Source organism: Symphodus melops (assembly GCF_947650265.1).
Source record: "Symphodus melops genome assembly, chromosome: 22".
In the NCBI taxonomy this organism is placed as follows: Eukaryota; Metazoa; Chordata; class Actinopteri; order Labriformes; family Labridae; genus Symphodus; species Symphodus melops.
Genome location: NC_136712.1, coordinates 1,604,757 through 1,630,425, shown reverse-complemented (window position 1 = coordinate 1,630,425; position 25,669 = coordinate 1,604,757). Strand labels below are relative to the sequence as shown.

At 46.8% G+C, this 25,669-nt stretch overlaps 1 protein-coding gene across 14 annotated transcripts in view; it reads left to right on the top strand.

The window, feature by feature from the left end:
- Positions 1-25,669, top strand: part of celf2 (cugbp, Elav-like family member 2) — a 178,421-nt gene that overhangs the window by 130,292 nt on the left and 22,460 nt on the right. For 8 of the 14 annotated variants that reach the window (XM_079335696.1, XM_079335704.1, XM_079335705.1 and 5 more), the window contains 5 exons: positions 5,107-5,155; positions 9,213-9,347; positions 14,727-14,806; positions 22,870-23,109; positions 24,436-24,499. In XM_079335696.1, the coding sequence (XP_079191822.1) occupies positions 5,107-5,155; positions 9,213-9,347; positions 14,727-14,806; positions 22,870-23,109; positions 24,436-24,499 (568 nt within the window). The remainder of the gene's footprint in view (positions 1-5,106; positions 5,156-9,212; positions 9,348-14,726; positions 14,807-22,869; positions 23,110-24,435; positions 24,500-25,669) is intronic. The other 6 variants (XM_079335706.1, XM_079335708.1, XM_079335701.1 and 3 more) reach the window with 1 other exon arrangement.

Here is a 25,669-nt window from a genome sequence, read left to right as displayed (position 1 = left end):
TCCAACGTGAAAGCAAACAAGTCTGTTTTTGCAGCATTTGGTACTCCGAGTACGCCCACGTCAGTCGATTCTTGGGTCACCGGTTCAAGTCCCAGTGTGGCCCAAAGTAAGGAGTCTGGTTGCTGGAGAGGTGCAATGTGTTGTAGCAATGACTTAAAAACATGTAGCTCAAATATTCACGAATGAGGAAACTTTACATCAGAGCCTGACCGATAAATCAGCCAGCCAATAATATCGGCCGATGTTAGTTTATCTGTATCGGCTCATTCACCAGTCGAAAAGCATTTAATTAGTGTTTCATTGTGTTACACTTGCAGTTCTTTCACCAGCAGAGGGCGCTACATGCATCAAGCAGTGAGCGTGTCGAGCGATAACTATCTCTATCGACCGAAGAAAGAAAAAGGCCGATATATCGGGATCCGATTTTTTTCCGATATCGGCCCCAAAATCACAAATCGGTTTGGCACTCCTGTACACGTAGCCAGCTGCAGCTTTTACAACGCTAACAACACTTTTTTTTCGGGGTTGCATCTCCAAAGCGCCCGAGTGTTAAGAGGCAGCTGCAATCAATTTTTTTCCCCCCTTTTCTCCCAAGAAGAGCAAGAAAGAAGAAAACGATGATAAAGGCACTCGTGGAGGGAAATTTAATTCAAACATGAATGAAGCACAATCTGTACATTTTAATTACAATGTACATTTTCAATGAACAAGAGTTGAAAATGAGCAACCAAGAGGATCGTCATTTGATTGCTTTGTAGTTCAGCTGAGTTAATTTGCATCATTTCTATCAAATGAAAATCCGTGTTTCCATGTAGCCGCTGCTCAATAAGCCATAATTCCAGATAAATTGGACTTCTTCATAGCAGGCTAATAAATGTAACATATTACTGTGCAGTTATTGTCGAGCAGCTCAAATGAGTTGTTCTTCTCAGCGATGTAATTCTTAAAAACAGTGGGGCAACATGGCGGTTAAGCAGCTCATTATTAGCGTTGTGTGAGTGCCGGCTTTCCGTTTGCACATTAACATGTAAATTAAATGTTAATCGATTTTTTTTCCAAGGTGTGTATTTATCATGTGTTTTACAGCAGCGCCCAGTTTGTTGACTCAGTCAGTCAGAACAGAACGGCACAGTTTGTAATAAGGCCATCCAAGTGCTGTGGAAAAAAAAGAAAAAAAAAAAAGATTAAAAACAAACGGCGGCACTTCACTTCGAGTGTGCCGCCGACAAATAACGAGCAAGAAAATAAGACGACAAACGTTAACAGCTTTCTAATCGAACATCGGGGGATACATCGTGCACAGCCGTCCTGCAAAGACGTCACCTCGTTTCTTAATGCCGCCTTTCACTAAATCCTGCTCTGATTCATGCTTCTCCTTCGATTTAAAGAAATCACAATCAGATCCTCGTAGAGTTTTTGGGGTCAGGTGTTTTACCCTGACGGCTGGGCGTGGTTTTACCCAGGAACAGCAATAATGCACGTGACACTTTGCAGGGTGGGAGCTGTCAGATCAGATGGGGCCCCATTAGGGGGGATTCCGACGTCATTGCAGAATTTGCACATTTTGAGGCAATGCTGTGGTTTACAGTTTCTTTATTTCTTTATTTTTACAGGGACAGTGCATATTAATAAACATTTCTGTAAATATGCCAGAGTTAGCCAAAATGCTAATTTTCATCTGTTGTCCCTGGCCAGATTTTATAAAGGGCTCCCTAAAAAAAAACACAATAAAATTCAAACATTGAAAAAAGCCACAAATGGAACAACAGTTTGTCAGCCTTTTGGGGGGCCTTACTGGCCTTACTGGCCTGGGGCCCCCAAGGTGGTTGCGTACCAGCACCTCTGGGAATGACTCTTAGCCTCTGTTGCAAAATAAAACAACAGCAAAAAATACAAAACAAGACCTTTAAATGGATTTTGTAATTTGCAACCGTTGCAACCTCCTGCACAGAGGCTACTGTGTTCATCGTAGCAGACGTGGGTTCGAGTCCGACCTCGGCCCTCCCTCCTGACACTTCCTGTCTCTCTTCAGCTCTCATATCCAGTAAGGGCAAATAAATAAATAAAAAAATAAAAAAAAACTCAACAAAAAGATTGGTGAAGAGGAAAAGAAGAGATGTTTTGAGGACGTGAGGATGGATAAATGGTTGGAAAGGAAAGACGGGCTGCGGCGTCGCACTGACGAAGCAGACTCATTTGTAAAGCTAAATGCCAGCGCAGCATCCTGCCGGCTGCACACATGGCTCTACGTGGGGAAGTTTTTGGTTCTCTGTGCTTTTTATGAGGCTGAGCGCAGCGAGGACTTAAGTCGTTTTTCGCCCGGCTCCCGCTGAGCACATAATGAATGGCAGGCTGCGGCTGTGGGCCTGCCAGGCAACGAGAAGCTGCAGTGTGGAATTGTAGGATAGAGGAGGAAGAGTTGTACGTTGTGGGACTCCACGGGGGGGGTTCAGGGAGATCAAACAGGACGACAGCGCCGCCTCCCCGCCAGGCATTCTGGGTAGACAGACCTGAGGAGGAGACGAGTGTGTGTGCTGTTTTTTGTAGATGTGTGTAAAACTGCGTGTTTGTGTGTTTTTTAAGGCATTGCCAATATTGTCTTTTTTTTTTTTTTTTTTTAGCTTTTCCAGGACCGACTTTCAAATGGATTACCGAAAACTGACTCGATGAGACCTCCGGGTTTGCTTTGATACGAATTTCCCCCTTTTGATGTGACTTTAACCCACACACACACACACACACACACACACACTGTCTGTTCCTCTGACCCTCTCTTCTCCGTCTGCTCTGATTTCTTCAACTTTTTTTTGTCCGTTCAGAGAAGCTTCACAAACTCTGTTTCCAACTTTCAGCTCGTTCTCGTTCTTAATGGTGACGTTTCTAAAACGCAGTGAAAATCATTCAACCAGACCTGCGTTTCTTTTCATTTTCAGATTTTTAGCCTTGATTAGCTTCCTTCCTTACTTCCTTACATAGAAAGAGATAGATAGATAGATAGATAGATAGATAGATACTTTATTGATCTCGAGGGAAATTCAAGCTTCCTTCCTGCCTTTCTTTCTTTTTTCCTTCCTCTCATCCTTCCTTCTCTCCATCCTTCCTTCCTTCCTTCCTTCTCTCCATCCTTCCTTCCTTCCTTCCTTCTCTCCATCCTTCCTTCCTTCCTTCCTGTCTTTTGTTCTTTTTTCTTCATTTCTTCCTTCCTTCCTTCTTTCCTACCTTTTTTTCATCCTTCTTTCCTCCCTTCCTTCCTTCCCTCTCTCCATTCGTCCTTCCTTCCTTCCTTCCTTCCTTCCTTCCTGTCTTTCTTTCTTTTTTTCTTCATTTCTTCCATCCTTCCTTCTTTGCTCCCATCCTTCCTTTTTTCCATCCTTCTTTCCTCCCTGCCCTCTCTCCATTCTTCCTTCCTTCCTTCCCTCCATTCTTCATCTTCCTTTCTTTCTCTTCAAAGATGGATCTTTATAATCAGACCTTTTTAAGAAACACTATTTCCATCTGTGTCTCCGTGTTTGAAGCTTCAGCTGTCACTGAGAATGTTTTTATTTTGTTTTGTTTCGATTTCTTCTTCTTCTTTTCTTTCTAAACACTTTTTACCTGTGTGACTGAAACTCAACACAAGCTGCAGATCAAACTCTTCATGTTTCTTTCATACTTCAGCCTGTCTTTGACTCTTTCTCTGTCCGTCCGTCTTCTCCTTTCTGCAGAGATTTAAACAATTTCACCTGATTTTTTTTTATCACATCCGTCAGAATTTGCACTTTTTTTTTCTCTCTCTCTCTCGTGTCACATGGAGCTCTACCCTTCTTCCTCTATGTTTTCCACCCCTCCACCATCTGCCGCCCTCTTCAGGCCGGTTTGGGAAGTGATGGACGGAGGCGGCGTGTGCAGAGGAGTGCGTGAGTGGAGGACAGGACTTAGAGAGAGAGAGAGAGAGAGAGAGAAAGAGAGAGAGAGAGAGAGAGAGAGAGGATGATAAGAAGGAGAGTTGGGATAAAGGTGTGTGATAGAATTGGAAGATCAAAGCCTTCTGTCACGGCGCGACTGAGCCCAGGGGCATTCTGGGTAAGACGGGGCACATACGCACACTGAGACAGGCGCGCGCTCTCCGGGCTCGGCGTTCGACTCTGAGTGTGATTGATACCGGGCGAGATTTGGAGAATCACTGTCATTCGTCTCTGCGCAGATCAAACGGCCACATAATCTCCCATAAAGGAGAGAGAGAGAGAGGGCGAGCGAGAGAGAGAGAGAGAGAGGTGACACAGCGTTCTCATCTGTCAAGTGTTTTCTTGTTGTCCATAAAAGCAGAGCTGGCGCCTTGAAAACACGTCCATCATTCAGCTCCATTAAATGGCGTCTCGGGCTCTTCAGCATCTGAAAACACGTTTGTGTGAACCGCAGACGTTTGACCCCGTTTACACCCCGCTACAAACACGCCATCTGCAGCGCCGTGTCTAAAGCGTGCCGAACACGTTTTCCATCCCATCGGGCTGCGCCACGTCGACAGCAGCGTCTCTCAAACCTTCACGGCTCGCTCTCGCCGCTTTAAGATAAAAGAGGACCGGCTTTGAGAAGAGCCGTGTCGTGGCACGAGGAGGTCGATGGCGCCCTCTCCAGTCAGGGCTCGTGTTTGTTATCTCTTCATGTTTTATTCGGAGCGGATCGACCCAGACCACCGGCTTCCCCTGAAGCCGAGAAAAGTCGGCCATCGCTTCCAAAGGCGACAGCCAATCAGACGACAGCTGAGTCTTCTTCTTCACCATTTTCCCGTTTTCCGACTTTTTCTGATTCTTCCTGTTTTTCTCGCTACTGAACTTTTGGCCGCCGTTCTTCTCCCTCTTGTTCTTCATCTTTGTGTTGTTGTTTTTTTAAAAGTGACAAACCATCTCTCCCTCTCTCTCTCTGTCTCTCTCTCTCTCTCTCTCTCCCTCTCTCCCTCTGTCTCTCTCTCTCTCTCTCTCTCTCTCTCTCTCTCGCTCTTTAAAAAAAAAAAAAAAAAAAACGTCTTCTGAGAGGAAATCCGTGTGAGTGGCGCCCGCAGTGCGCCGCGTCTGGTTTTGTTTAAGCCTGTGTTTATTCATTCGGTCCTTCCTCTCTTGTCTCCCACAGATGCACCACCCAATTCAGATGAAACCTGCAGACAGTGAGAAATCTAACGGTGAGTGGGCCCACACACACACACACACACACACACACACACACACACACAGATGCATCAGTATCACACACACTTGCATCAATAGCCTGTTTGAATTTGCTTGGTAATAGCTCTCTCACTTTGTGTTTGCTCGCTGCCTGACTGGCAGACGGTACAAGTGTCTGGGGGGAAAGATTGAGCGAGAGACACCGAGGAGAACACAGAGAGAGAGAGAGGGAGAGAGAGAGAGAGAGAGAGAGATGGGAGGGAAGCGCTAATATATAGAAGTGTATTTTTATACGTACGTGTGATGAATTATTAAGGTACACGAGAAGGAGGTCAGTGAGAGTTGAATCGTTTTGGCCTCCCGGTGAACTCGTCTGTCTCCCCCGGCGGCGCTTCGCTCAAACAAACACACACAGTATGCACACTCTCCCCCGCTCCTACACACACTCGCTTTCATGCATCACACACACACACACACACGCACACCAGCGCTGTCACACACTCTGTCCTCAAACTACAGATCCAGCACCAAATTGATTTCCTATAGCGAGCCTCTTCCTGCATCCCGTCCTCGTCCTAAAGACGACGCATCGTGTCAGGCTCTGTATTTCTCAGATCTGCAACAAATCTCAGGAAAAGAGGACATCAACAATGTGTGAGTGTGACTATAAATACTTCAGGACTGTCCGCCTCGAGCCCCGTGCTTCCTACTGAGGACTTAAATCTTTGAAGACGTCTCATAAATACGACGTCGTGTTAGTTTTAAAAGCATCTCGTGCTCCGTCAAGTCAAAATCAGGCCGCGAGTTCAGGAGCGAATTTGATTACTTTGAAGTGTGCGCGACCTTTTAATCATGCAGGAGAAACCGCGGGGAGCTGCTCCGTTAAAGGGCCGTTCCACTGTTTCTCAAACCTGCACACGTCGTACAAACCCACGGTCTGAATGTCTGAGGCAGGCGGTGAAGAACTCGCCTGTGGCGTCGCCTTTTAAATTGCACGAGAGCAACCAGCGCGTGCACGCGTGAGGCGGTGGAAGCCCCGTGATGTAACGCCGCTGTCGGTCACCACTCGTATCACAGGTCGCCGACTAGTCGAGAATCATCTCCGATAAAAAAAAATAATAATAAAAAAAAAGTGAAAATGGCGCCGGCGTTGTCTTCTCCTAGCAATGCACAATGTGTGAAAGCAGGCAGGCTCACGGGGATTTATCCAACGTGCGTCGAGAGCTGCAGGTAAATTAAGCCAATCAGAAAGAGTCGTCGCTAATTCAACATGTTGAGTCGGCAGAACGGGGAGCGCCGGAGGCAAACGCGCCGACGACGCTCAAAGTTTAGACGTCGTCACGCTGCAGATTTTTTAAACACCCGCTGATGCGTCGCCCTCCACTTTCAAGATGAACTCTTCTTGTTGGTGATTCTGGAGTCGCTCAAAAAGTGTAAAAAAAAAAATCTTCATGATGAAAACACACGAGCAACAGGTCTCTTCCCTGCAGACTGTTTTTTTTTTAAAAATAAAATAAAATTTGGGTGGAATAAAAATAAATGTGAGCAATCTGAGCAAATCAAACAAGAAAAAGTTATTTGCATGGCTAAGTGGGGAAAATGTGTTTTTTTTTTTTTTGCAATTTGAGTGAACTGACCCTCGAAGCGGCGTAATTGAGCAAAAATATCACAGCCGTGATTGGATGAAGTGACCATTAAAATCCAGTTGCTGTTAAAAGTGAATTTCATGAAAGCTGCTTCTCTGATGATTTTACAGTAAAAAAAAAAAAAAAAAAGAAAGAAGGAGGAGGCTGCTGTCACTTTAAATCACCCTGGTGATGATGGAGCAGCGTTATCATCCAGCTGCTGAATCGCTGCCCACTGCTGGAGAATACAATAAAATAATCCTTATAAAAGCGATCATCCGCTCCGATGAAATATGACGAACTACGACTTCAGAAGACATAACCGTCAGAGGAACGACGGCGGGAACTTAATAAAGCGGCCTCTAACTCGCAGGCAGGACGGTGAAATATGGAGCGGACCGCACGTTACGTATCCATCCACTTAATGGTAATGACCTTTAATAAAGCCGCTGTTACGGTGACGAATGGCTGCGCGGAGGTTTATTTCCCTTCAGTCGGAGGCGGACGGAGAGGAGAGAGAGACAGGAAGTGAAGATATTATTTCTCTGTACTGAACTTATTTTACTTCCTCTTTTTTTTTTCGTGTGCTGAAAAACGCAGCATGAAGCCCAATTTATCCCAGAATGCAACGCTGCAGCTTTCTAAGTCTTATCAAGCTTACACCGCCTCGTCCGAAAAAACAGAAACAGTCAATTGTAACGATATCTCCCCTCTTTCTTTTCTATCGACACTGAGTAAATTAATTACATTGCTGTTAGACTTGTGGTAATCTTCCTCTGGAGTGATGCTCTCTCACACACACACACACACACACACACACACACACGTTCACGCTGTGTACAAAGGAGTTAAAGCTTTTTGAAACAACACTTATCTTGGCAGCGTATCCCGACGGTTTGTTTTTTTTAAACACACAAACAATTCAAACAGCAAAATAAACAAGTGCGCTATTGATTTCCCAGAGTGCAACAGACCGCTTATCTCTTTCGCCTCGCGGTAAGAGCTGACAGTTTCCTCATTAAAAATGAATTGGATTAGCATTACATTGAATGTAGTGGGAACACGTAAACACACACACAGGCACACTTATTGTCTCCGAAAGTGGTGGTGGTGGTTCTGGGAGGAGAGGGAGGGAGGGGGCAGGGGGGCGAGTTTCTCACCGATGCCCACGGACACATTCCTCAAGATTGCACCCGAATAGGGGGGATTGTGTCAGCGGCGAAGGGAAGAAGGGGGAATCCATGAGGGAGGAGAGGAGGTGAAGGGAGGATGAGGGTGAGAGAGGGACGAGCTGGAGAGTCTCAGCGAGCAGTCGGCGTTGAAGTGATAATGAGACATTGATCAGAGCCTCGCAGATGGCGTGATGAAATCCATGAACTCTGTCTGTCTTCATCTCGCTCCCTCTGTCGTCTCCGTCTTTCTCTGACACGCTTTCTTTTGTCCGCCGTTTTTGTTTCGTCTCGTCTCGTTCCATTTTGTCAACATTTCTGAATTTTAACTTTTTTTCTCGTCTTTTATTCTCTTTGATTGGTTTCAATTAAATGTGATTTTTAACAAAAAAAAAAAAAAAATTGCAGTGCAGTGGGAATTTTAGTCTCTAGCGATGTCTTACATATCAAACAAAAAATAAATCAACTTTACGGTCACTTTAAAGGGACAATATGAAGACTTTTATTCAAGTGTTAACAAAGCGAAGTCCAGACGTGTCTTGGCCTGGCAGCTGCCATGACGGACGCGACAGTTTACCGTTGCCGTGGCAACATCGGATGTTGCTGTACGTGCCGCTGTGATAAAACAACACATCTATGAATTATACTACATATGTTCGGTGTTTACTCTCGTGATTATCCGCCAGCCTCCACTTCTTCATCTTTCGTCACTGCTTTTTATTTAGAGCCCCCTGGTGGTGGATGTTGCGTACTGCACGTTTAAGTCAACTTTTCATTTCTTTCTCTAAGGAAGACCAAACATGAGGTCGCTCACTGCTGAAACTAAAAACAGGAAGCTGTGTCTAAATCTTTGTATTCGTCGTGTAATTTTCTGACCGTTCTGATATTTTTTGAGACGATTAATTACAGATTTTTCACGGCCTTGATACGGCTGCTGAAACTCAGACTGGAGTCGAATCTTCATTTGGCTCTTATCTTAATTGCTTCGGAAACAAACCTCGTAATATCTTTATTTCTGTCCTCTTTCCTATCAGATATAAGCATTTCTGTCTGCTCTTTCTTTCATTGAAGAGACGTTGACCTCATCCGTCTGTTTATTTGCTTTAAGCTTTGATAAAGTGGTTTTTAAACTCCACAGTCAGTTGGTGAAATAATAAATAAAGCACAGTGTCGTCTGCGTAGAGTTTTACGCGAGGATGAAGAAATGCAAAAAATCCTTGTAAAAGTTCATCTTTTAAGAGCGAGTGTGTTTCCTGCCTTTGTCCTTTGCTGTGCAGCGGTGGAGGACAGGAAGTTGTTCATCGGCATGGTGTCAAAGAAGTGCAACGAGAACGACATCCGGGTCATGTTCTCTGCGTTCGGACAGATCGAGGAGTGCCGGATCCTCAGGGGGCCTGACGGGCTCAGCAGAGGTGGGTGCTGCTCAAACTCACTTCCATCCACTTCTTAAAGCTCCTTCTGTGATTCTGTTTGTTGTTTTACCAGGACAGCCTCCGGGAGTCGCTGCTGTTCAGCGTGTCCTCTTGTCTCATGGCTCAAACTCGATTTTCCACAGGAAGTCTTAACTTTGTTTCTGTGTTGCAAAAGTTGACTGGTTGAAAAAAAAAGATTCTGACCATTACATGTTTTTATTGCCTTAAAACTGATAGAGTGGACTTGTTGTTTTTAGCATCAATGAATCAGATAAAACAGTTTATTACCATCATCAAACAGCGATTATATAAAAGTGTTGGTCCAAGCACTCTCTGGTAAATCTGCTCGCAGGGATTTTAAATGGGCTCACATTTATATTTTCAGCTTTTGATGTAATAAAAACCAATAATTTGCGTTCGCTTGTGATGATTAGCGTCTTCCTGCAGCAGGAAACGTAAAAAAACCTTGAGATGTCAACAATTTGTGGATTCAACTCAAAAAGTCTCTGCCCTGTTTTCTTGAAACAGTTTATTTAGCGTTGTAAAGAAACACTAATTTAATGAAGAAAGGTCGCTCGAGCGCTGAGTGTTTGCAAAGACTTGACCCAGAATCGTGGACAGTGACCCAACGAGGGCTCCGATCAGGTCGAGCGAGGAGCAGGAAGGTAATCAGCACCAAGGTGCTCATGACCTACTTCCACTCGACAGCCAATTTGTACGTTTCACGTGTTCGCTTGTTTCTCTCTGAAGAGAAGTGATCTTTCATCAGTCATGGTCACTTGGCTTGGATCTGGGACTTGAGTCAGGGCACTGTCCCAGAATCTGCATCAGCTGGCTGCAACACGCTCCAGATGAGAAAACAACCCAGTCCCCCATAAATACAACAGTTTCTTACTGTCAGCACGACCCCATCATGTTACGGTGGCAAAAGTTAGAAGACAAATTAAGATTTATTTTGTCAATGACCTCCAATTTTCTGAATGAAAATCCGACGTACACCTGAGCAGACTGTGTGTTAAATCTACTCTCTATTGGAAACACAAATCCAAGTGCATTATTCTACATTATATTTATATTTATGTGCATCGGTTGGACAAAGTGTTTTTTGTGTCTCGTAAAGACGAAGTGTCAGATTCTGTTTTCAACCAGCTGCTTCTTTGAAACCGGTTCAGATTTCTGTCAAGGTTCTGAAAGAGCCACGATGAGAAGTGAATACAAATGAACTGGAGCGACATCTTGAGGCTGTTGTGGTCACAGTGTGAATACATGCTTGCGCTCTATATATCCCCTCTCTCTCTCTCTCTCTCTCTCTCTCTCTCTCTCTCTCTCTTTTCTCCCCCCCCCCCGCTCGCTCTCTCAGCCTCAGCCCCCGATCACCCACCCAACCCCCCCCCCCTCCTCCTCCTCCTCTTTTGACCTCTGAACCTTCAGTCATATCCTTCGCCGTCCCTGCCACTCCACTTTAGTCTCACTGTAAGCCGGTCCTGAGCTCTTTGAAACTTCCACGGCGAGGCCTGCAGCCATTTTGAAAAAACTGTTGAATCTGCAGTAGGCACCGGGTTGGCTCCAGTATTTTACAAAACAGAACCTGAAATCTGAAGTCTCTGCAGCCGGTGACCTCTCGTCACTATGAAGTGTAAAACAAAGGAGAAGTTTAACGCCTGTCATTCCTGCCTTTTAAAGTTCTGAAGAATTCTGAGGTGACTTTTATATCAGACGCAAAAAAAAGGTCAAAAGTCAAGTCTTAAGGGAGTCAAAGGTTGGATCCATTCACCAGCACGATAAGGTTTGGAGGTCTTGCATGAACGTGCTGCAACAACAAAGGCGTTGTTAGTGTCGATGTCTTCCTCCATTTTTAACCCTTTGCTCCAGGGTTAAAAATAAACTACCGTTTTATGGAGCCGAATGTCAAAAAAAAAAAATCGACTCGCCAACGAAAACCAGCCGCCTCATCTGTCAGTCCACTCTCACTTATGTTTCCTCTTTCTGTGGCTCTTTTACTTTCCTATAGGGACCCATCATCAACCATACCTCCCCTCAAGCCCTTCACTTCTTCTACCCCCCCCTCCCCAGTACTCTCCCCCCTCCCCCCCTTCCTTACTCCCCTTTGTGGTTTCTATGTGCTGAGGAGATGGAGGGGCTTTTTGAAACTCTCTGTCCTCCTATTCCTCTTCCTCCTGTCACACGAGCTGTCATCGTCATCGTCATCGTCACGCAGGTTCAATGTGGATCCGTACTCTATATGTCCCCCCCCCTCCCTCCCTCCCCCCCGTGGTTTGTCGGACGTTATGGATGTTTTTACTGTTGACTTCAGTCTTATTCTCTCAATGTGTCTTCTCTCTCTTTATCCCCAAGGTTGTCTCTATGTAGACCCAGTCTTCGCCTGTAACTAAACAACTCAAACTCCCATCTTCCTCAGCGTCTTCAAAAACAGCACCGCCCTCCCTGCCTCATCCGCTCCTCTCCATCCATTCATCCCGACCGTCCCAGAATCCTCTCCTGCACAAAATTTGTCCTCCTTTTTTTTTTTTTGCCAGACAGCCCTCATTGTGGCCTCCTTCTCTCCCCTCCCAGTCCCCCCCCCCCCCCCCCCCCCCCATCTCTTTGCAGCGCCCCCCTATTTTGTCCTCATGAATATTTCAGATGCGACGTCCAAAAAAAAAAAAAAACCCTCGTTTCCCTTGAACTGATATAAGCCACTTAGCGGCTGGCGAAAGTCAAAGAGAGAGTGCTGGTGGTCCAGTAGATGGACAGCCCTAAGCAGGTGGAAATATAGACGGGTCTTAAAGGATTTCTACTTCCCTGTGAGTCCCAGAGGCCCTCAGTCCCACCTAGCTGCTCTGCTGAGCTCTTATTAAACCGCGGTATCAATCAGAAGAGAGCTCCACCACGCCGCTATTAATAAAATATGGATCACACCACCAGTGGATGGCTGGGCCTTGGGAGCTACCCTACTTTCATTAAAGGACTGTTCAGTTCTCCGCTGACGACAGAATGTGGCCCGGGAGGTATTTTTAGTGCTCAAGCCATCTCTCAGCCACGCGATGTGAGACACGCACCGAGCAGCCAGAAAGGCACGACTTCTCAAGTGTTTTTTTTTTTTTTTGTTCTTCATTAACTGCTCCGACTTTAATGAATCAACGTAGACGGATTCTGTTTTTAGAAACCTGAAGTGGATCACGCTGCAGAAACCGGCTAAAGATAGAAACCTTAAGTAGGGGGGGAAGGAAAAAGTCTGCCTGCTGGAGACGAAACCCAGGAGTTTCCATCAGATGACAACCAATGACGTTACATGTAGAGTCAGGACTTATTATCAGGACCAGTCTGGAGGGCTAACCCCCTTCCCCCCCCCCCCTCCAGAACTGGTCCAGTTCTGGGGCAGTGGTCTCTGCAGAGGATGGGACAACCTCTGAGAAACCCATCAGTGGAAAGACAGATTGTGGCCCTTTTCTGAAATAGATAGTCCCCCTGAATATGTGTGGAAAAAAAAACCGACCTCTTTTTGAATGTCCTATCTACAGTAGCAGCAGCACGGCGCCATAAAGGACACATCGCAGTGTTTAGTGGGTCACTGCTGCAACACTCTCATAACCCTGACTTTCTTTTTTTATCATCTTCTTTCCCTTTTTAATGTGAAGTCATGAGAGTTCAGCTCCGGTAAACTTCCAGTTCACAAAGACATGAAGGCATAAAGTTTGAATGTGTTTCATGTCGGCCCTGAAGCGGCTCCACGCTGATCAAAGAACTGATGTTGAGATTGAATAGAGTTTATAGACTGCAAATATAAAGAGAAGCTACAAAGCCTTATTCAAACGCTCAGATGCTTCTGCCTGCATTTTTTTTATTTTTTATATATAAGGAAGAGATAAACTTAGACAGCTCGGTACAGGAAGTGATGAACCTACCAGACACTCAAACATCTTCCCTCGAGCAAAGTCAGGCTTCGTCCACCTTGACTTTGGTCAGAAAGTGAATTTTCACTTCTTGTCGCCGATGCTGCTCGAGTCTCAAATCGCCCCTAAATAATCACACCTGCAGCCTGGAGAGGCCATTGTTTTAAACTGTCAGTCAAAATGGGGTTGTTGTTTTTTTTTTTTTCCGCTTCTAAATGAGAGCTCGGCCTCTGATGACAGAAGTAACCGCTCGGTCGTCGGGGAGAAGCCTCGTGTCTCAAATCTGTGTCGCGGACGTAAGCGAGTGAAAAAGTGACGACCCGTCGCTCTCGGCCTCGTTCTATCACGACAACAGGCGGCGTTTGATCGAGGTGGGAGAGGACAATGATTGCATCTATTCTTCAACCCCCCCCTTCCCCCCCCCCCCCTTCCCTTTCCTCATCACATCCACACAGCCAGGCGGAGTCTATTTGATGACCCAGGCTACTTCCTCTGTCGCCAAGCCACGAGTCAGCCAGCCCCACCTGAACGTGTGTGTGTGTGTGTGTGTGTGTGTGTGTGTGTGTGTGTGTGTGTGTGTGTGTAATCAGTTCAGGCCTGGCTGCGCTAACATGGCTTGGTGAGCGTGTTAGCATATTATTAGTCCAGGGGGTTGTTGAAGCACTTCTCACATTATCTCCTCTAATCACTCCCTAACCATCCAGACAAACACAACCTTGAATCGCCCCAAACCAATTACAAACTCCCCCCCCCCCAAAAAAAAACGCCCCTGGCTGATCCTGATTGGCTCAAATCACAGCGTCAGTCACAGAGGAGGTCGACCACACCTCCATGTTTCCCCGTGGACTCAAATGAATATGAGTTTTGTTTTTTCTTTTTAAGCCCCTGCAGATTTTTTTGTGTCCCATCTCAGCGGGCCCCGATGGCGTCGTTTCTCTCTCTCGTGTTTGACAACGAGCGAGAGAGAGAGAGAGAGAGAGGGCGCCCAATCAGACAGCCAATAAATTAAACTCAAATGGATTTCATGCAAATCTGGATCAATTTTCCCTGTTGGACTGTTGAGAGGAAGAATCAAAGGTGTACGACTAATTCGGTCAGCGTGCAAGAGGCGAGAAAAGACCGGAGGAGAGGAGGGAGGAGCACAAGGTGGGGAAGGCTTCAACGGCCAATCAGAAGCCCCGATTTGTCTCTGTGGTTGTCTATGGATGGCGCAGGTGTTGGGGACATGGGGTTCAGGTTGTGGTTGTCATGACGCTGTGTTGTTTCCACAGCGACTGAGAACACTGTTGTCTGCCTGTGAGCTGTTCTCTGTATCAATCTCTGTTTGGGTTTTTTTTTTTTTATAACAACGACGTGTCCAACCCTTTTGTCTTGTTTTTGTTCTTTCTTGTCTTCCCTCCTCCTCCTCCTCTTCCTCCTGCCCTTCTTCCCTCCCCTCCCTTTCCACTCTCCCTCCATCCCTCCCTCCCTCCCTCCCTCCCTGCAGGATGTGCGTTTGTCACGTTTTCCACCAGAGCTATGGCACAGAATGCAATCAAAGCCATGCACCAGTCTCAGACTATGGAGGTACTGTACGCTCGCCCTTTCTTTCTACTCTCTCTCTCTCTCTCTAAAATATTCACTTCACTCCTTTAATGCACTGCCAATTGAATATGTCGACTCCAAAAAAAAAAAAAAAGCCCCTGAGTCACCCCTCTGTAAAAGTCAATACTATGACTGTACTTCTCCGGCTTGGCTAGATAACATTTTCATCACACTTTCTGCATGGTTTGCTTTGAAATTGAATGATGTTGAGTTAATGGGAAGTCTCCTGCGGCACTAATAGAGACAGATTTAATGATTTGCTTTTCACTGTTAAGAGCGGTTTTATATACCAACACATGTTTAATAAAAACACTGCAGAGAGCCGATTGAATACGAAGATTCATCCGGTGTCAGATTAGTCTCAATGAGAACGTCTGAAGGGAGGAATAATGACAACAACAGGGCCGAAAATAAAACTCATCCCGGTCCATGCTTGTGCAGTTCTCCGAGTTAAATTGGACAGCGGTTCAATAATCTGTTCAGGAAATAAGGAAATAAATCAACATATTTATTGGATAATCTTCAAAAGTCGTTTTTTTCTAAAAGCAGCTTAAAAAAAATTTTGATTTATTTTTTTTCTCTCAAAGTGTTTAAAGCCTTAAAATATACAAAATTCTCAGGCTGACTAACAAGTATGTGAGTCTCATCAGATTTAGTTCCTTTACAGAGATTTTAATATTTTGTGTCTTTAACCTGATCCTGTGTTTGATCATGTCTATAAACCCCTCTATGTCAGCCCTGCTCAGAACAGGCTGTTTCTGTGTCTGTAGCTTTAAATATGTAAATGAGCTGTGTCTGGCCACGCCCCCTCTCTGGAAGGGCTCGGGTGTACTCGCTGCTTTCTGGCTCCATGTCCTATTGTTTACGGTGAGAAGGCAGACTCAGAGGGCAGAACAAACACCTAGCTGTGGGAGGGTCACCCACCTGGGGGGAGGGGCTACTGCCCTTTGTGATGTCATGAAGGGAAAAATCTCCAAACAGCCTGTTTCAGCTCACATTTTCTGAAAAGTGGAGCAGGCGAAAATCGGCCTCTCTCCTGCCTTGTTATGAACTCAATCTTTTTTTTTTCTGTCACGCATTTTCTAACTTTTTGGCAAAGTCTCAAAAGTATGACAAAAAACACGCTGCACCTTTGACACGGCGGCCACGGCGGGCAGGTGTTGTTTCAGACCTCATCAGCTGCACAGCGACCCCGGCTGTGCCATAATGGGCGACCCGGCTGCAGCTCCTTTGTGCGTTTTTTTTTTTTTCTCAGAGAGCGGTTGTCAACATTGTCAGACCGGAGACGGGGCAGGATGACAGGGCTGTGATTGGGAGAGAATTACACGGTGTAAGACAAGCGTGTGTGTGTGTGTGTGTGTGTGTGTGTGTGTGTGTGTGATAGAGGAGAGTCAGGGAGACAAAAAGTGTAATAACAGGCTGTGTTGAAGGAAAAAACGAGTGGTGTCACCCCGTGGCCCCCTCATTAGAGCTGATCATGATAATCACGGCTGCTATTGATGTGCTGTGACCCCGACATGAGGAGAACACGTGCTCCTCCCTCCGCCGCGTGCGTTTGCATGTGCGAGTGCGTGCCGGGATACTCTGTTTTTGTTGTCACGCCGCCGCCGCCGCGAGTATCAGTGAAGTGTCTCGTGTTGATTTATGCGTCCGAGCGGCAGATGCAGAAGCAGAGGGGAGTGCCACTCTCCTCCGACAGCGTTAGCATCAAGCTAGAATTATCCTCGCTCTGAGCACTCGTCCGCCACAATGGGCCCCTGGTAAACGCTGCCAGGGTCTCTCTGCTTTTATCAGGCGCACGGAATTTTAAAAAAAAGCCTTAAACCATAACACAGAGATATTGCGGTGGACAATAGCAAAATACCATCATTTCCATTTGAAAACAAGCTGTCTAGCCCCAGGCGCAGCTAAATTGCCGCAACCGTTTGTTAATGTTCCTCAGTTTTGCAATTTAAAAGTAATTACTTTGGGTCCGTATGAGGGAATGAGGTCTGGTAAATAGAGTTTGGTTATTGTCTTGGCTCTATTGCACCCCGATGTCTTAGATCGAGCAAGATTGTGTGTGTTTTTTTTTTATGTGTGTTATTCGGTGTGTCTTTTCATCAGCATGTCACTTAGAAAGAAAAAAACCAACAACAAAAAAAAAAAAAAACCAGGAGGCAGCAGCTCGCTCCGTCCGTCCGGTGGTTGATGGTCCTGTCACTGTCATATCCATTCTCATTACTCCGTGGCATTCAGGTGCACACACACACACACACACACACACACACACACACACACACACACACACAGCGGCTGAATGTCAGGCCGTAATGAAAGTGGATATGAGCGCGACAGGTAATTCACTGCCGACCCTCTAAAGACACACAAGCACAGAGAGCGAGCGAGCGAGCGAGAGAGAGAGAGAGAGAGTGTCGTCATCGTGTTGATTTGTGCGTTACATTGTTCACTGCTTTTATAAACGCTCATTTAGACGCTCTGCTTCCTCCTGTGCAGCGTTCCATTAACACTGATTTTCGCCGTTTCCATATTCGTACCTCGTGACACATCAGAGGCGTCGCTCGCACATCGTGCCGCCCCCGCTGCACGTGCACATGACCCCCCCCCCCCACCTCCCCCGCCCTTAATGTAAATGCACACGCGCTTGAGCGCACGTCGACGAAGTAGAGCATGAGAGACAACAGAGCAGTTTGTGTAAATAGTGAACAAACACGTCTCTGAAGTGGAGCGAAGAGAAAAGACGGAAAGGTTACGAGAGGTCATGTAGCCATCTGAAGGGGGGACGCCCGTCTTCGCTCTCAGGACCGATGGTTAGACCTGCAGGGGGAGGCGGGACTCCTGAGTCTGGAGCTCGCTCCCAAAAAACCATGTTATTTTTGAGTGCACGTAAACGGCGGTGAAAAGCCACGAGAGATTGATTCTGAAGGTAAACCGAGCGGCGTTTATGAGTTCACTTTGCGTGTGCGTGCGTGCGTCGGAGGGGACACGATGTGAAACTCTGTCTTCACGCTCGTCTCCCAGAGTCGGCTTCAGGGAGCCGAGGGGCGCGTTTATCAGACGAGCGAACTCAAGTCAATCACAAACTTCTGTCGCCGAGAAAGTTTGACTTCTCTCATCGTGTGTGTGTGTGTGTGCGTGTGTGTGTGTGCGTGTGTGTGCGTGTGCGTGTGTGTGTGTGTGTGTGTGTGTGTGTGCAGGGAGACGAGGTCAGAGCAGGCGGGAGGTTCAGTCAGCCACACTCTGTAACTCCATCATTTTCAATTTGGACACCATCATTATGACTGTGTGTCACACACACACACACACACACACACACACACACACACACACACACACCTGTCCATCACAGGTGTGACATGATGTCAGCACCTCAAATGCAGGTGTTGATTGGACGGGTTATAACCATGACATATATAATTATATATAATTATAATGCATGTCACGTTTTCACCAGCAGGAGGCGGAGTCGCTCATCGACTCGTCCTGCTGCATTATTGCTGACTCAGCATTTAAAGCTACTTCGCCCACCCGTCTGTTCCTGCAGGGGGCGCTGGAGTCTCTTCGGTGGCGTCATGTTAGGAGAAAACGCTGGAAGTGTTTCTGACGTTTCTGCAGAAGAGACGGAGACTCTGGAAGTTTCTTTGCCGTCACTATATTTTAATGTGCAATAAATTAATTTTTCGATAAATACAAATTCAGGGGACCACATTTGAATTCCATGCGACCCCAGGTGGGGTCGTGACCCCAGGTGGGGTCGCGACCCAGAGGTTGGAAAAGCCAGACTGAGAGCCGGATCAGCTCCACGACGCACAACGTTTTCTGTTGCTGAGTTTTTTGAGGGGGTTAAAGGTTTTTTGCTCGTCGAGTGGAAATCACCGACATCCATATCCTCTTCACCCTGAGTGATCCAAACGTTCGGATACAAGCTGTAAAGATGTGTATCCAAGTGTCGGGGAGATTTGTCAGAGATTGTAACGAAGAGACAAAAGTGAGAGAGAGAGAGAAAAGTGTTTTTCCCTGAAGATGCGTCTCCGGGTGAGAGCGTCTCCCGTGAGACTCCAAGCGCATTTTTTTTTTTCTTTAGTTGTGAGAGTGGAGCAGCCGCAGCTCAACCTCTCTCTCTCTCTCTCTCTCTCTCTCTCTCTCTCCCTCCTGATATCAAATCAAAAATAAATCGATGCTGCGTCTCCAGCGTGGAGTTAATGGCGAGTTATTTTCACCAAATATGAAACCAGAGACGATTTCAGAAGAGAAAAAACACTCACAACTTCATGTGTGAAAACAAACTAACTACAGTGTGTTAATAACGTACGAGGCTCTCAGAAGCCTCTTTATTTATTTATTTTTGGTAACCCATCGAGGGGTAAAATCATCATGTCCTCCCCCCCCCCCCCCGGCTGTTTGCGCTCCAAAGTGTCCAATTCAGAACAAATCAGATGTTTGGCAGATTTAGTGAAGTGTAATTGCACCCAGCAGCGGGGCTTCCTCCCGAACGCCCGTCACAAACAAACACCTATAAACATTAACGGGCCCATCCAATATTCGCAAACGGATTTTAAAAGGCTTCATGGTTCACCGTCATGAGAGAGTCCGAGGAGGCGGCGCGGAGGAATTCTACTGTGCAGTAAAAACTATAAACCCCCCCCCCCCCCCCCCCCCCCCCCCGTGCCTTTAAAAGCAGCCGTGTCGTCCTTCGCCTGTTCTAGTTTTTTGGCGAGCGCCGGGAAACGCTTTAAAGTGCAGCGATTGGAGCATCAGCGAGCAGGCGTGGAGGCCCTCTGCGCCCCGGCCCCTCCTCCCAGGGCAGGACTCCCATCCTGGGCTGTGTTCACCCCGCTGGCTGGGTGTCAGCCGGAGTAATGAGATATTTAGCAGAGAGAGAGAGAGAGAGCTCTGGTCTCGGGGGGGAATCGAGGGCCCAGACTGGACCCCCCCCCCACACACACACACACACACACACACACACACACACACACACACACTCTCTCGCCTCTGAAAGCAATCCTCCCCTCGTTCATCCGTCGGTGGTCAGAATGAATAAGAGAAATGTCGGAGGAGTAAATACAGCCGGGCCTCCATCAGACAGGGAGGCATGCTCATTCAGATGATAGAGTCGAGCCCTGACACACACACACACACACACACACACACACACACACACACACACACACACACACACACACACCTCTGCAGCACATGGAGCTGTTTGACATCCTCAATCTGACCTAATTAGCCGCCTTGAAGTCGTTCTTTCACACGGTGGCGTCGGGTCCTGGTGTCAGGTCCGCTCAGCCTCGGGCGGTTCCACTCGCTCTCTCTCTACGTGCAGCCTCGTTCAATCCGAACCGACGTCCTGTGTTTCAAAACGCTTATCTGCAGTGGGATGAAGTAAAGGTTCATTTATACGAGTCGGGGCAGCATGTCCAAACACTTCTATGCTCCTGGAGATGGTTTGACTCTGACGTGTGTGAACATACATGAAGGAGTGAAAGTAACTCACCCTGTCTGTCTCCTCTGAGGTGAACAAGAAGAATAAAAACATGTCAGCCTCGTGTGTCCAAAGCCGCGATTTAAAGTTCGCTTCAAAATGTACAAATTGCAGAAATGTAAACCCCTGCACGCCGTCGTGACCTCTGAACCTACTCGTCAATGATTGGTTGCAGGTTTGGCATCATGCAAGACACGGACTCGTTCGTTTCCTCCGCCTTTGTCTGATTAAAAAAAAAAAAACGTGCTGGTAGAAGGCAGAATACTGAATTGAAACTTATGCAGACTCTGATATTGCAAAAGCCAATCACAGTTTAGGATTTTGAGGTGGCACCAAGGGTGGCCAATCAGATGTCAGGGGTTGCCCCCCCCCCCCCCCCGCTCCCTTTCTGGACACGGCCCTGGAGTGAGCGTAGTTTTGAATGTGAGAGGTGTACTGAGTCGCCATCTTCCTTTTCTTGGAGCAGTGACCACCTGCTCACTGTTCACACCTGACTCGTGTCTCAGCCCCCCCCCCCCCCCCCTTCGCTCGCTCTCTCTCCCCCCCCTGCTCGGCCCCCCCCCCTGCAGAGAGCAGCGTCTAGCCTCAAACTGAAAATGTTTCAATCAAAAGCTTGTTTTATTCTCGGGTGGCGGATCATCGTTGTCTCGAACGGATTCGCCCCCAGTCAGGCTTTGATTCCTGCGTGCTGATAGATTATGACTCCTTTCAGCTTCGGAGTGTTTTAGCCGTCATTGCAACTTTTATCATGAGCGTGCGTGCGTGTGTGTGTGTGTGTGTGTGTGTGTGTGTGTGTGTGTGTGTGTGACTTTTAACTCATCACACACACATTGCTCCAAAGAGGATGTGAAAATCTGACAATTACAAACATTTTTCTGTTCGTCAAAAAAAACCCTCTAAATCCTCCGTTTTGCCCTCTGAACCTCCGTCTCTGGTCATCCCGATCAATCTCTGTTTTTGTCCAACACACACACACACACACACAGCCTTACACACACACACACACATCAAGTCCCTCTTCGTACGAGCTGATGAAATAGTTGGAGAAGTCGGGAAATCTGTTTCTGGTAAAAGCGTTCTGGACTCGGAGATAACTGAGCCCTTGTGGGGGGAAAGAAGAAAGCCCACCGGCTTTAGAGTCGAGCTTCCTGTGTGACTCTGTGTGTGTGTGTGTGTGTGTGTGTGTGTGAGAGATGAAGTGTGTGTTTGTGTGTGTGAGATCTTATGAGGCAGTTTTAATTGCAGATCACTTTTTTCTTTTCTCTCTTTGCTGATGTAAACTTTGTTAATAATGAACCATGTGTTGTGTTGTTGGGCTTGAGTGTGTGTGTGTGTGTGTGTGTTTGTGTGTGTGTGTGTGTGCGCCTCATAAAAACCTTAGTTTACTTGCCTTTATTCTAATCTTTTTGTGCATTCATCATGTTTATGTGGAAGGTGTTTTCTACCTGCTGTAGTCATTATGAAGTGTGCAAACAGAATCCCTCATTATTTCTCTTCTTCTCTCACTTTTTTTTCTCTCCTTCTTTTTCTCCTCTTTTCATCGTGTCCTGAATTCTCCTGTTTGTTGTCTTGCATCTTTGCTCCTCTCGTTTCCTTTCTTGTCCACTTCCTCTCCTCTTTACTGTCTCCTCCCTTCTTCTTTCCTCTCCTCTTCCTTCCTCTCCTCTCATGTCCTCCTCTCCTCTTTCCTTCCTTCCTCTCCTCTTTACTGTCTCCTCCCTTCTTCTTTCCTCTCCTCTTCCTTCCTCTCCTCTCATGTCCTCCTCTCCTCTTTCCTTCCTTCCTCTTTACTGTCTCCTCCCTTCTTCTTTCCTCTCCTCTTTCCTTCCTCTCCTCTCTTCCTCCTCTCCTCTTTCCTTCCTTCCTCTCTTCTTCCCTCATGTCCTCCTCTCCTCTTTCCTTCCTCTCCTCTTTCCTTCCTCTCCTCTCATGTCCTCCTCTCCTCTTTCCTTCCTTCCTCTCCTCTTTCCTTCCTTCCTCTCCTCTCATGTCCTCCTTTCCTCTTTCCTTCCTTCCTCTCCTCTTTACTGTCTCCTCCCTTCTTCTTTCCTCTCCTCTTTCCTTTCTCTCCTCTCATGTCCTCCTCTCCTCTTTCCTTCCTTCCTCTTCCCTCTCATGTCCTCCTCTCCTCTTTCCTTCCTCTCCTCTTTCCTTCCTCTCCTCTTTCCTTCCTCTCCTCTTCCTTCCTCTCCTCTCATGTCCTCCTCCCTTCCTTCCTCTCATGTCCTCCTCTCCTCTTTCCTTCCTCTCCTCTTTACTGTCTCCTCCCTTCTTCTTTCCTCTCCTCTTTCCTTCCTCTCCTCTCTTCCTCCTCTCCTCTTTCCTTCCTTCCTCTCTTCTTCCCTCATGTCCTCCTCTCCTCTTTCCTTCCTCTCCTCTTTCCTTCCTCTCCTCTTTCCTTCCTCTCCTCTCATGTCCTCCTCTCCTCTTTCCTTCCTCTCCTCTTCCTTCCTCTTCCCTCTCATGTCCTCCTCTCCTCTTTCCTTCCTCTCCTCTTTCCTTCCTCTCCTCTCATGTCCTCCTCTCCTCTTTCCTTCCTTCCTCTCCTCCCCCACAGGGCTGCTCGTCTCCCATCGTGGTGAAGTTCGCCGACACGCAGAAGGACAAGGAGCAGCGGCGTCTGCAGCAGCAGCTGGCGCAGCAGATGCAGCAGCTGAACAGCGCCACCACCTGGGGGAGTCTGACGGGCCTGGGCGGCCTCACCCCGCAGTATCTGGCTGTAAGGAGAGCCGCCGCGTCGCCCACCATCACCTCCTCCTCCTCCCTTTACTGCAGCCCCATGGCCAACGCCGCTGCAGTCAGTGCCCCGACCAAAAACACACAACTTGAAAACAATCCCTCTCCTTCCTCCTCCTCCTCACCTTTCCTCCCTCTCATTTTAAAACTGACTGTCTTCCTCTGCTCCTTCCTCCTCTGGGACACGAGCGCGGCAGGAAATGAGGTCTCTGAACCAGGTCTGAGGCCGCCAGGAGCCGAAAGATCTTCAATATTTAAAACACGTGACACCAAAACAGCCCGATTTCCTGATTTTTTAAAACTAATTATTATTTTTTTTAAATCCTCGAATCAACGATGCAGCAAGTTCGACATTTTTACGGAGAAAAGAAAAAAAACATATCGAACGCCTCTCTGGACTGATCCTTTAAAAAGTCAAACAATCAGTGCTAAGTCCTCCTCGCCCGTCGGTCTTAAAGTTGAACTCAGGAAAACTTTTTTATTTTTTATTCCTGATAATTGAGAGCGAGGCGGTTTGCGGTAAATGTTGTGCTCTTTAATGTGGGATTAGATGAAAGAAGTATTAAATCTGAGGGGCCAGTGAGGAGCCCGTGGGAGTCCACTGATCCCCCCCCAATTTATGAAATCCTGCAGAAGAGGCTCGGCTGCACAGCATCTGAGGGCGCCATCGCTTGATTCGTTTGATTGGAGGATTTACAGGGTTGTGGTTTTTTTTTTACGTATTTATTTTTGTTGTTTTCTAAGTAGAGTTCAGAAACCTCATCTTCCTGCTGTCCCTTCTTTAAGAACGTTTTTTTTCTTTGCCGATATTCAGATGTCCGAGAGTCTCCGCCTGTTTGATCACAAAGTGCAATTAGCACCTGTCGTGTTACATCCCTGCTGTTTCCTGCTTATTGATTTATTAACAAACTTTGGAAAAGATTAAGCTCCACTCTGGAGAAAGAGACGAAGAAGAAAGTAACACCCACAATAGAGACAAGATGTTGATTATTTGCCGTTAATTCACGTCTTTGAAGGATGGGTTTGTGTTTTGTTTTTTTGACAGCATCAGTATTCGACTTTTGTTTTGGAATCTAATTAGTCGGCGAGATTGGGAGCTTTCATGCTCAACTTGTCGGGAAGAATCGCGCTGGAATACAAACAGCGCGTGTGCTTAGAGGAGAGATCAAACTATATTAGCAGCTCATTTACTCATCGAGCGCTCAGGCAAACAGAACCCACCATGCTAACCCGCTCATTTACGTTGAATAGACATGTTTTAAGCTCTTTGAATCCACGCTGCTCACCATGTTTCTCCCTCTTCTTCTTCTTCTTCTGTCTCCCCCGCTCTTCCTCCTCCTCCTCCTCCTCTTCCTCCTCTCTCTCTCGCTCTGTTTCCTGCCATCAGTTGCTCCAGCAGGCAACCTCCTCCGGTAACCTCGGAGCCTTCAGCGGGATCCAGCAGATGGCCGGTGAGTCAAAAAAAAAAATCGGCTGCTAAACTCCCCCCTCCCTCCCTCCCTGAAACCACCATCGACGGTGGCAGTGGACTCTTTTGTTGTTGTTGTTGTTGTTGTGCCCTCTCTGTTATCTTCCTCCTCTCTTGCACACTTTTAAAAAAAACAAAAAAAAGGAACCAAAGAGCATAAGAGATGAACTCGTGTGCTGGAGTAAAGAGAGCTCTTTTTTCCCCCCGAAGATTTATGAACTGTTGCGGAGAATTGTCTTGATCTTTTAATGAGGCCAGACAAGAGTTGTGCCCTGGGCTTTGCACGGGGGGGGGGATGAATCACATAAAGGAGGGAAGAGGGGAAGAAAAAAGAGAGAGAGGGATTGAGAAAATAGTTTGAAGTCGACTCCTGAGGTGGGGAACATTGCTCTGCAGGATGGCGCCATCTACTGCTCTCTTACTGCTGAGGGTCTGAGCCATCTGTCCGCTGCTGCCCCGAGTTCACTTTGAGAGAAGACCTGCAGCTTTAAGGCTGATTTAAAGGGCACTCCCAACACTTTTTTTTTTTTTTTGGGGGGGGGGGTATGAATATGGGATGCTCTTGTAGATTGCTTCACCTTGCAGCCTTGAAACACGCAGTAACGGCTTCATCTCTGTACTGTAACTACGGGCCTGAGTGGCGTTCTTTGTTTCGTGTCACTGACGTGCTCAGAGTGTTTGAAAAAAAACGTGACAGGAATCGATCCCAACAAAGACAAACAAAAACACAACTCCATGAACAAAACGATTTCACAACACGGGAGTTACTGAGCATACAAAGTTTATTTAAGCTGCTGTGTTTTAAAGGAGCCAAAAAACAGAACGACACCAAACAATAAGAGCTGATTCAGGTAGATCAGCAACTCCTGTTTTTCAATAAGGTAAAATTACTGTTTTTTTAATGGAGTCTGGTGGTTTGGAAAAGTGGGAATTTGACCTTTTGCTCCAAATTTCCGACTTCATCCACGTCCCGCCTCTCAAATAAAGTCCCCAAAATCCCTCAAATAAATCTCCATTAAAAACAAAAAAAAGTTTCTTCCCTTATCATTAAGGTCTTTACCACAGTTTAGGCGCCGCACCCGTCGCCTAGCAACCCCTATGTATGAATGAATGACCACATCACTGTTCTTACTCTTCATGGATGAAACTAAAC